The following is a 12,481-nucleotide window of genomic DNA, read 5'->3' as shown; positions in this document are numbered from 1 at the left end:
AAATACGAAAAAGGAATGCACACGGATTACCTTCCGTTGTTTTTGCGGACCCATTGAAGTGATTACCTCTGCAAGGATGTTTCTGGATTTCACTGCTGAGTAAGCAGCTGCATGAAGATAAGACAGCTGTGGGAGCGGGGAAGGCAGAGATTGGTTTTTTTTTTCATACCATCCATGCCTTCCCCATTGCTGTATACATAGAGCTCAATGGGTGCTTTGTATACAGATCAGGCAGCAGCAAAGCCACTTCCTACTCCAGTCCCAGCAATCAACTGCATGAGCTGCTGGTGCAGATGAGCTGTGCAGTGAGGCACGACAGCCTTGTTAAAATCTCTGGAGGATGGATTCCTCCTGTAATTGCGACTAATGTCAGCAATAAAAAAAGTGTCCCCTCTTGTATTGATTTCAAATGTCTTGCAAAGAGTTATGGCTTTCGAAGACACATGCTCTAAAAAACGGAAAATGTGTCTGGTCTGATCTTGAACTGGTTAAGTTTAGTTGGCTGCTTTGAAATTTTTGTCTACTGTAGGTTATGTATATGGATAATATTAAAAACATACCATAATATTCTTTCACATTGATGCATTCAGGCGGCTGCACTAGTTCACATTTATCAAGATGGTTCAGTGCTAGTGTCACATGGAGGTACTGAAATGGGACAAGGCATTCATACCAAAATTATTCAGGTAAAATAATGGTCTACATTTTAAAAGTTTCTATTATATTACAATGTCATTTGTTATGAAAATCTGCAGTATTATACAAAAATACCTGTCATGGCCCTCCAGATTGAATGCCTAAAAATCAGTCTGGTAACAAAACTATAAAAATTGAAACTATATGAAGCGTGCAAGAGCCTCACGTTTTCTTAATTTGCACCACAGATTGCCAGTCGAGAGCTGGGCATACCCATGTCCGATATCCACATTTGTGAAACAAGCATTGGCTCTGTACCCAACACCATTGACACAGCTGCAACAGTTGGAACAGATGTAAATGGGATGGCAGTGAAGGTATGTTATAACTCATGTTATGTTAGTCTGGGTGCATACTGCATTAAATCCCCCTACTGGGCGTTCCATCGTGGATATATGTTTAATAGGTAAAAAAGTGTTGAAAGAATTCATATTTGGACTCCATTTGACCTGTTTTCCATTTGTTTCCACGCTTTTTGCCAGGCAAACATTCTGGCCAGCAAAAAAAAATAAAAAATTGAAAACAGGTCAATTAGAATCCAAAGATGAATCTTTTGAATTCCGTTTGACCTACTAAAGTGAATGTACCCATCGTGATATACCTTTAAATACCATTTTCAGGTATTCGACCATATACCCCCACCAGGAAAAAACAAAATAGTATTTGGACTGATTTGAATTCTTTTATTGCCTTCCTGCACAGAATGCTTGTGAGAAACTTCGTCAACGACTTGAACCTATTGTCAGAAAAAATCCTGAAGGCACTTGGGAGAGTTGGGTAGGTTCATTTCCCATCACTGTTGTCTTTAATTAATAGGGTTGTCCAAGTTAAATACACATTCGCTTCACATTATTATGACCACCAGCTAATATCCAGAGTAAGGCCCCTTTCACACGGACGAGGTTTCCGCGCGGGTGCAATCCGTAATTTGAACGCATTGCACCCGCACTGAATCCGGACCCATTCATTTCTATGGGGCTGTGCACATGAGCGGTGATTTTCATGCATCACTTGTGCATTGCGTGAAAATCGCAGCAAGCTCTATTTTGTGCGTTTTTCACGCAACGCAGGCCCCATAGAAGTGAATGGGGCTGCGTGAAAAGCGCAAGCATCCGCAAGCAAGTGCGGATGCTGTGTGATTTTCACGCACGGTTGATAGGAAACGATCGGGATGTTATAAGAGAAAATAATACAATTTACACAACCTTGAACCCAAACCTGAACTTCTGTGAAGAAGTTCGGGTCTGGGTAGCACATTCAGTTTTTTATCACGCGCGTGCAAAACACATTGCACCCACGATAAAAACTGAACGCAAAACTGCCTGCAATTGGGTACCTACTAGCGCGGGTTTGCCACAATGCATCCGGACCTTATCCGGACACGCTCGTGTGAAAGAGGCCTAAGAGCTCATGCACACGAACGTATTTTATTTCCGTTCCGTTATTGCGGTTTCAGTTTGCGGTCCGTATGCGGACCCATTCACTTCAATGGGTCTGCAAAAAAACATGAGGTATTCCATGTGCATTCGGTTTCCGTATTTCCGTTCCACAGAAAAATAGAACCTGTCCAATTATTGTCCGCAAATCACGTTCCGTGGCTCCATTCAAGTAAATGCATTTGTATGTCATCCATTTTTGCGGAACCATTTTTTCTACATTTTAAGCCCATGTGCTTAGTATTTACTAATATTGGCTGAGCACATGTGCTGGAAAGTCCCTGAGGCCTAGATGTGCTGCAGGCCAGATATTGCATGATGGATGTGGAAAGGCTAATTTCAGCGATCCAAGAAAGACCCCAAATCTGGGACACCCGCAGTGAGGGCTACCATGATCGGGTAGCCAAGGAGCGGGCATGGGAGGAGGCTGCGCGACACATGCTGCCGGACCAATGGGAGAAGGCAAATTCCCAAAAACTCAGTGACTTAGGTAAGACCACCCATACTTAAGATTGGTTTAATTTCAATTTATTTGTGTCTATATTTTAAACAGATGCGTAGATATAGGGGAAGCAGGGGAAGTGCGTGTTTAGTGCCACCATTATGATGGGGGACACCCCGGAGGATTTTAACTCATTGCAAATATGTACCTCCTCCTCAGTACTTGTTTTCACAGTTAACTCACAAAAATGCATAATATGTATGAAGTATATGTTTTGTCTTCTACACTGTACACATTATTGCGCTATGTTGAAGCATATATGTAATTTTGCCAGTTATATAATATTATGTTCAGATATATAAAATCTCATGTACATGCTTCAAAAGTTAATGAAGGTCATGCCCCTGTAATGTATGAGTTTGCAAAAACTACTGTGCCATACTAGTATTAGAAATCAATAAATATTACTATATTTTCTGAAAGCTGTACCTTATTTATTTATTTATTTTTATGTGTGTTAACAGTACACAAAGTGAAGACAAGATGGCAGTCCTGTCGTGAGCAATATCGACGGGAGTTGGTATTGGCCAAGGGACATAGTGGGGATGGAGGCCTGATACATATATGTACACGCGTCAGCTGCAGTTTTTGTGGCCCATATTGGATTTAAGGCCATAAGTATATGCTAACTGGGTTTGTTCACAATTAATTATACCTTTTTTTTTACAGATAATGTGTGATGCTTCTAAAATATACTTTAATAATCCTCTGTTTCTTTAAATCTCAGCACCGTTGACAATCTGGAGGAGGAAGTCCAACAGTCCAGCAGCTCGCTTGAGGAGGAGCAAGCTGCTGTCGGACCCCATTCCCCATGTCCTGTGGCTGGTGAGGAGGACTTCAGCACCCAGGAGCTGCCCACTAATCAACCACGGCAGGAGGAATCTTCTGCTGCGGAAGCTGGAGGAGCAGTGGCTTCGAGTCCTGATCCACAGCCCAGGCTGCGTCAGCGGAAAAGGGGGGGTAGGGCCAATCCTTTATCTCGCTCAGATACTCGAGTTCTGATTGATAGTCAAGTGCTCGAGTATTAGAGCTAGAGAAGAAGGGAAGGAAGGGAAGTGGATGACGCGTGGCCTAGCTCCCCTTATCCAAGACTGGCCTCAAGAAACCACCCCGCATATTTCTTAATATGATGACTTCTGTGGCCACAATCATGGACTCCAAGCTGGATACCCTGGAGCTCATGTGTTTTGTGGACAGCATGAGGCAGAGGGTGTATGCAAGGTCTTTAGAGCCTCAACCGGGACCAAGTATGGCCCCAACTCAGACCCGCCCAAGTAGTTTGTTACAGCCCCTGTATTCACAGGACGGGCAAACTGCTTGGCGCCCGCAATACCTGGGACAAACATTATTCCCACCACAGTAGCATCCACCTTGTGATGTGGGTATGGATCCAGCCCATGCACATGGACCATTCACCCATCAGCTTTTAGATTTTTGATGTATTTGTTATTTATTTTTTTAATTTATTTTATGGCTGAATGTTAAGTCCAAATAATATTTTATTTTTAGTAAATATTATTTATAAAATCAAATCTTGTGTTGACCTCTTCATTAAATATTGTAATCATCTTGATATTTGACATTAATGAAAAGTCAATGCAAACATGTGTAAATGCAAACACATACTGACATTTTATTTTGAAACACATTCATTTTAACAGTTATTGCATGTAGTGTAAAATCTTTATTCAAACATATATATATATATATATATATATATGTGACATTTTCATTATTATGGGAACATCCCAGCCAGTAAGCTTCTACACCATCGTAACGTCTCATCCTGTAAAACTTAAGAGAAGACAAGGGCAGTTAATAGGAAAATTAATTTTAACATTTTACATTACACACATATAAACATTTCATTACATAAATTCAAATTACATAAATTCAAATTTTGTGGGCTTTAAAGAGGTATTAGAAGGTTTATGTAGTCAAAAAATTACACACTTTGGTTGGTACTCATGTACATTTTAAATGCACAAAAATAATCGTTAAATTTGGTCTAAGGGTTTTTACTACAATACACCACAGCCTGCAAGCCAACGTCAAGGCCCCTATTTGTTTTGTTCCTACACTATCTACCAAAAAATATAAAATAAACTGACTCCAAAATAACAAAAAGTTACAATGGCCAGAGTCTCAATAACATCATTGTCTGTCAAGAACTGCGTCCATCTGCCACGGTAATGCACCCTCAGGGCTGGTAAAGTAATTGGTAAAGAGGCCTCGATATGCAAGTCCTGCAGCTCCAGGCCATCCATGATGAGTCTGGTCCAATCCTGTGAATGAAGAAGACATACCAGACTCCTCTAAACTAGCATCTGAGGGAGTATCATGAATCCTGACGAAGTTGTGCAGGATCACACATGGTTTAAAAACCAGGGTGGCATTGTCCGGCGCCATCTGTAAGGATGACAGAAATACTCTCCACTTGTTGGTAAGTATTCCAAACGCACATTCAACATACTGACAGACACTAATCAGTTAAATATATACTTTTATAGTGGCTCACCTCTCCCTTGACTATGGTGAGGGTGCTTAGTTTAAAGTGACTGGGCAAAGTTTCAATTTTAGTTTGGATTCTATATTAATCTAAACATCAGCACTCTATATTGAAGCATTTTATGTGTAATCTATAGGGGAGATATTTGCCGCAACACCACAAGTGGTGTTATAGGTACCTTTGTATTATTTTACTATATTATTTTATCCAATTTTAATTTCAATTTTAACACGTTATATAATAAATAGTATTTTACATCATTTGTTTAATTATGGATATGTAAGACGGATGGTGAGTGCTTGTTTAATTTCGATAGTTAAATGTACTTAGCTTGTCATCCATATTGCATCTGGGGAAGGGTCGCAAGACATGTGGGGCCAAAGCAAAACCTTCATCAGCAACTATTACAAATGGAGTCAGTGGACCCGCAGAACCTGGCAGCAATCTTGGCTCTGGGAGGGCAAGTTGGTTGGCTTGAAGTCTCTCATTCAATCTGGAAGAACTGAAAATGAGCGCATCTGCAGTGCTTCCATAGGCACCGATATCCACAATTATAAACCTATATGTAGTGTCAGCTAAAGCCAACAGCACAATGGAAAAATATTGCTTATAATTGTAGTACCAGGACCCCGAGTGAGGCAGCTTCTTAATACGAATGTCATCCAGTGCCCCAATGCAGTTTGGAAACTGCGCATCAAAATGAAAGACCTCAGCAATTCTAATCCAATCCTTTGCTTTGGGCTCAGGCATCACCGCTTCCTGGAGTCGCTGGCAAATCACTTCACATGTTTGACGAACAATCCGAGAAATTGATGAGACTCCTAGCAAGAACTCAAAATGCAGAGATGCAAATGAATTCCCAGACGCCAGAAACCTGTTGACAAAAATATAAACATTAGTACAAAATATTAACCAGGCACTACTGGGGTCACTAATCATTCTGTTATAAAGTAGAACTGGCTTAGTCGTCCATAGCAAATAATCAGATTACATATTTCTTTATCTAAAGGAGCTTTCATAACTTAAAGGTTTGATATGGCAACTAAGCCAGTTCTACTTTACAACAGTTCTATGAATGACCCCAGATATTTACACTAAGCTAGTGTTAGACAATTAATATAAAAATTAATATGAACACATTATTTAGATAAACATAGTAATAAAAATACATACCTCAGAGTAACAATGAGACGTTCCTCTGGAGAAATGCAGTGCCTCATATTTGTGTCCTGGTAGGTGAGGCAAGGGCGCAGAGATGCTAACAAAAATGTCAAAACTGCGCACAGACATACGACAAAACCCATGAAATTTATCAGGATGCTGTCGCAAATCCATCTACAGCGTGTGGAAGTGGCTCTTCCTGCTCTGCCGAAAGACAATTGGGTGAACCCACTGCCTCCTCCTCGGTTCGTTGGTCAGCATAGTTGGCTGCTGTACATCGTGCCGAGAAAGCAGCCAGCACAGGAGGAACTCTTCCTCTAAGTCATCAGCCATGATACAACAGATAGCCAAAGTCAGAAACCACTGCCATCCCTGACTTCTAACAAAGCTCTCAATGCTGCAAAAAGCTGAATAAAATGGAGTCTGGATAATCACATGACCAACTTATATAGGGGGTGTGAAAAAGGGGAAGAGTCCAAAGTTGTGACTAGTTCCTGCTTCCGATTACGATCCGCAAAAAACGGATGACACACGGAAACAATACAGACATGTTTTTTTTCAGAAAAACTGAACGGAAACGGAGTATATATGGAAACAAAATACGGAACAACGGATCCATTAATTTCGGACCATTAAGCACAACGTTTGTGTGCATGAGCCCTAACTGCCATGTAACATAGTAACATAGTACATAAGGCCGAAAAAAAGACATCTGTCCATCCAGTTCGGCCTGTTATCCTGCAAGTCGATCCAGAAGAAGGCAAAAAAAAAACTGTGAGGTAGAAGACAATTTTCCACACTTTAGGGGAATAAAAAGTTCCTTCCCGACTCCAAGCAGGCTAATTCCCTGGATCAACGACCCCTCTCTAGTAGCTATAGCCTGTAATATTATTACGCTCCAGAAATACATCCAGGCCCCTCTTGAATTCATTTATTGTACTCACCATCACCACCTCCTCAGGCGGAGAGTTCCATAGTCTCACTGCTCTTACCGTAAATAATCCTTTTCTATGTTTGCGCACAAACCTTCTTTCCTCCAGACGCAGAGGATGTCCCCTCGTCACAGTCATCGTCCTGGGAATGAATAGATGATGGGATAGATCTCTGTACTGACCCCTGATATATTTATACATAGTAATTAGATCTCCCCTCGTCATCTTTTTTCTAAAGTGAATAACCCTAATTTTGATAATCTTTCAGGGTACTGTAGTTGCCCCATTCCAGTTATTACTTTTGTTGCCCTCCTCTGGACCCTCTCCAGCTCTGCTATGTCTGCCTTGCTTACAGGAGCCCAGAACTGTACACAGTACTCCATGTGTGGTCTGACTAGCGATTTGTAAAGTGGTAGGACTATGTTCTTATCACGGGCATCTATGCCCCTTCTGATGCAACCCATTATCTTATTGGCCTTGGCAGCAGCTGCCTGACACAGGTTTTGCAGCTTAGTTTATTAAAATTCCTAGATCCTTTTACATGTCAGTGTTACCGAGTGTTTTACCATTTAGTATGAACAGGTGACTTGCATTATTCCTTCTTATGTGCATAACTTTACATTTGTCAGTGTGAAACCACATATGCCACTTATCTGCCTAAGCCTCCAATCTATCCAGATCCCTCTGTAGTAGTATACTGTCCTCTTCAGTGTAAATTACTTTACACAGTTTAGTGCAGGGGTGCACAACGTTTCCTGGTTGGGGGCCACATTGCCAGAATTAATCAATGACGAGGGCCAAAATTAAATTTAAAGATGTATTAACAACTGAAATATTGTACTTATGGCATATTGAACACACATTATATACCATTAATGTCTAGTTACACTTCCAGGACTCCCATCTAATGGCAGAAATACATGTAAGCAGCCACAAGACATAGGCATACATGTCTGTTACCAGATGATTGGGGGCCGCACAGAATGGTATCAAGGGCCGCATGTGGCCCCCATGCCGCAGGTTGTGCACCCCTGGTTTAGTGTCATCTGCGAAAATTGATACTTTACTATGCAAGCCTCCTACAAGATCATTAATAAATATATTGAAGAGAATAGGGACAGATGATGAAAGATGTCATTGATGAAATGTTGAAAAACAGCAGGAGCATTGGTCAACCCAAAAGGCATGACCAAATTCTCAAAATGATCTCCCCCCTGAAGGCCGTCTTTCATTCGTCCAAACATGGCCTAAGGGTTCTGTTTTTTTTTGGTTTTTTTGGGGGTTTTTTTTGCAAAGAAAAACCCTGAAGCCACTGGTGATTTGGATGGTCTAATATTTAGCTAAGCTCTCGTGATATATTCTCGCATGGCTACTCTTTCGGGTTCAGAAAGATTATACAACCGAGACTTGAGCAATCTAGCTCCTGGAATAAGGTTTATAGGGAAATCATACTCCCGATGTGGAGGTAACTCCTGGTCGCCACTTTCAGAGAATACACCATAAAAATCCAAAATAAAAGAAGGTACTATTTTAGTGGTTACAACAGAAAGTGACATGTTAAGACAGTGGAGGAGGAAGAGGTCGCCAATGCAGCTGGGGCACCGCCAGCACCTCAGAAGGCAGGATTAGCACGGCCGAAATGTGGAAAAACTTGTCAGCACGCTACAACAACCAGCACCACCAGCTGATATGGAACGTCTTAGCAGGAGGCAGCATTTCAGCAACATGGTAGAGCAGTATGTGTGCACAAGCCTACATGTACTGAGTGACGGGTCTGCCCCCTTCATCTTCTGGGTCTCCAAATTGGGCACATGGCCTGAGCTTGCCCTTTACGCCTTGGAGGTGCTGGTCTGCCATGCCACCAGCGTTTTATCTGAGCATGTATTCAGTGCTGCTGGTGGCATTATAACAGATAAGCGTGTCTGCTTGTCCACTAGCAATGCTGACAGGTTGGAAAAAAACAAGGCCTGGATTGCCCCTGACTTCTCAACTCCATCAGAGGAGAGCTGAGCTGATGATGAACATAAAAGCAATTTCAATCTATCATTTATAATGCACTCAATCTACTGTAGTGTATTCCCATGCACCTTTTCCACCACAAAAAAGAGTATATGGTTGAATCTTGTTTTCTCCTCCTCCTCATCCAGTTTGTCTATATTCCCTCCACTCTAATTTTTTTAAAGGGGTTGTCCGGGTTCAGAGCTGAACCCGGACATCCCTCAATTTTCACCCCGGCAGCCCCCCTGACAAAAGCTGAACTGCTCCGATGCTCTCCTTTGCCCTGCGCTAAATTGCACAGGGCAAAGGCATTTTTAGGAGTTCCGGTGATGTACCGGGGCTCTCTATGGGGCTGACAGGAACCCTGGTGACAACACAGACACTGATGGGCGGGATTTAGCTCTGCTCTAGCCAGTAAAACGGCTAGGGCAGAGCTAAAGCCCGCCCCTCAGAGCCGGTGACGTCACCGAACACACTGCCGGGCAGAAGTTACCGCCCGGCAGTGTGTTATTGAAAACAAAAGAGCCTGTGCCCTGCGCGGTTTAGAGCAGGGCACGGGAGCGCATCGGAGAATGAGATGCTCCGATGCTAGGCTCAGGGGGGCTGCCGGGGTGAAAATAAGGGTATGTCCGGGTTCAGCTCTGAACCCGGACAACCCCTTTATTAGGGTCAGCTCAACTGCAGGCCCTCAACTCACATTTTATTATAGGGTCAGCTCAGCAGCAGGCCCTTGCCCATAATGTTTTAGAGGGTCAGCTCAGCAGCAGGCAATCGTATATAATGTTTTACAGGGTTAGGCGCATAAAAGAAGATCGAAAGTTAATAGGGAAGCTATCCAATTGGATTGTGGACGTCACGGGGACGTGTAATCAGGCAGAAGTTATCTAGGGTCAACAAAGCGGCAGCAGGGCCTCTCCTGTATAACATTTCCTCATCCAAAATACCGCAGTGACATTCCATGTAATTTTTTATTACTCATTCCAATAACAGGGCATCTTATCCCCTCCAACCCAGGGACTATTTTCACCTTCCTGACTAGGCTATTTTTTGTGTCACTTTATGTGGTAATAGCTTTGGAACACTTTTACTTATCCAAGCCATTCTAAGGTTGTTTTCTCATGACACATTGTACTTCATGATAGTCATAGTCATAAACTTGAGTCAATATAGTTCACCTTTATTTGTGAAAAAATCCCAAATTTACAAAAAATTTCGAAAAATTCCCAAATTTTCAAATTTCTATTTCTCTACTTTTTTAATAGATAGTGATACCTCATATAATAGTTATTACTTTACATTTCCCATATGTCTACTTCTGTAACTGGGATACTCTATTCCTATTATACAGTCCTGATCAAAAGTTTAAAACCACTTGAAAAATAACAAAAAATCATATTTAGCATGACTAGATCTTAACAAGGTTCCAAGTAGAGCTTCAACATGCAACAAGAAGAAATGGGAGTGAGACAAAACATTTTTTGAGCATTCAATTTAATGAAAACAAAATAAAATGAAACAGGCTGTTTTTCAGCTGATCAAAAGTTTAGGACCACACCTCCCCCAAAAAAACTAAACCCCATCAAAACAGAAATCCAACTTCCAAACATGAACTCAGTAATGAGTAGCTCTGCCGTTATTGTTTATCACTTCCAAAATTCGTTTCGGCATGCTTGATGCAAGCGTTTCCATTAGGTGAGTGGGAACATTTCTCAAAGTGGTGAAGACGGCCGCACGAAGGCCATCTACTGTCTGGAACTGTTGTCCATTTTTGTAAACTTCCCTTGCCATCCATCCCCAAAGGTTCTCATTTGGATTTAGTTCAGGGAAACACGCAGGATGGGCCAAAAGAGTGATGTTATTCTCCTGGAAGAAGTCCCTTGTCCTGCGGGCATTGTGTACTGTAGCATTGTCCTGTTGAAAAACCCATTTGTTACCACACAGACGAGGGCCCTCAGTCATGAGGAATGCTCTCTGCAACATCTGGACATAGCCAGCGGCCATTTGACACCCCTGAACTTCCTGAAGCTCCATTGTTCCACTGAAGGAAAAAGCACCCCAGACCATTATGGCGCCCCCTCCACTGTAGCGCGTAGAAAACATCTCAGGTGGGATCTGCTTGTCATGCCAGTAACATTGGAAACCATCAGGACCATCAAGGTTACATTTTTTTCACATCAGAGAATAAAACTTTCTTCCACCTTTGAACGAGCAGTTCTGTAGCATTCAAGGAGACGAGGTCTTTGAAGATGTATTTTGTTTTTGAAGCCCTTCAGTCTCAGATGCTGTCTGATGGTTATGGGGCTGCAGTCAGCACCAGTAAGGGCCTTAATTTGGGTCGAGGATCATCCAGTGTCTTGACGGACAGCCAATTGGATCCTCCGGCTCAGTGCTGATGAAATTTTTTGGGTCTTCCACTTGACTTATTTGTTCCATAACCCTCAGGATCATTTAAGAAATTCCAAATGACTGTCTTACTGCGTCCCACCTCAGCACTGATGGCGCTCTGTGAGAGACCCTGCTTATGTAGTTCAACAACCCGACCACGTTCAAAAAGGGAGAGTTTTTTTGCCTTTGCCATCACAACGTATGACTACCTGACAGAAAATGACAATGACAAGCCACATTTTTGCACAGATTTTGCCTTTTAAAGGCATGTGGTACTAAAATTTGGATCAGCTGCAAAACAGCCTGTTTCAGTTTAGTAGTTATTTTCAATTAATTGAATGCTCAAAAAATGTTTTGTCTGACTCTCATTTCTTCTTGTTGCATGTTGAAGCTCTACTTGGATCCTTGTTAAGATCCAACAATGTAAAATATATTTTTTTTTTGCCATTTTTCAAGTAGTCTTAAACTTTTGATCAGGACTGTACTGTATATACCACACAAAAAAAGAGTAGATTCCCGTCCCATAGATTAAAAATATAAAGTCTTTATTCAAAAAAGCACAAATCAAAAATTAATCAAACACGATACTATAGAATAACAAAATAATGAGCATATAGTGAATATGTCCAATTAGAAGCGCCACCTGACCAGGATATATACATCTACGGTTGATGACTCTATAAAATAGTGCTGAACAGAGAATGAGGTATAGTAAACATGTTATGAATTGAGTAAAAAAGAGAGATCCACCCTCTGGAGATGTCTCAATGTGCTCACAACACACCACACTCTCTGAACAACATGGAAAAAAGTCAAATCATGAACAGTTATCTGGAAAAATAGCTGGAGATATAAAGCAATC

General features: G+C 41.6%; 1 protein-coding gene across 1 annotated transcript in view; it reads left to right on the top strand.

The window, feature by feature from the left end:
* Positions 1-12,481, top strand: part of LOC122945394 (aldehyde oxidase-like) — a 186,771-nt gene that overhangs the window by 141,111 nt on the left and 33,179 nt on the right. Inside the window, exons 27-29 of the mRNA XM_044304465.1 lie at positions 591-686; positions 885-1,013; positions 1,399-1,473. Of these exons, the coding sequence (XP_044160400.1) occupies positions 591-686; positions 885-1,013; positions 1,399-1,473 (300 nt within the window). The remainder of the gene's footprint in view (positions 1-590; positions 687-884; positions 1,014-1,398; positions 1,474-12,481) is intronic.

The sequence above is a fragment of the Bufo gargarizans genome, chromosome 8, assembly GCF_014858855.1.
Source record: "Bufo gargarizans isolate SCDJY-AF-19 chromosome 8, ASM1485885v1, whole genome shotgun sequence".
Classification (NCBI taxonomy): domain Eukaryota; kingdom Metazoa; phylum Chordata; class Amphibia; order Anura; family Bufonidae; genus Bufo; species Bufo gargarizans.
The sequence above is the reverse complement of the archived record's forward strand: the minus strand, read 5'-3'. Positions and strand labels throughout refer to the sequence as shown.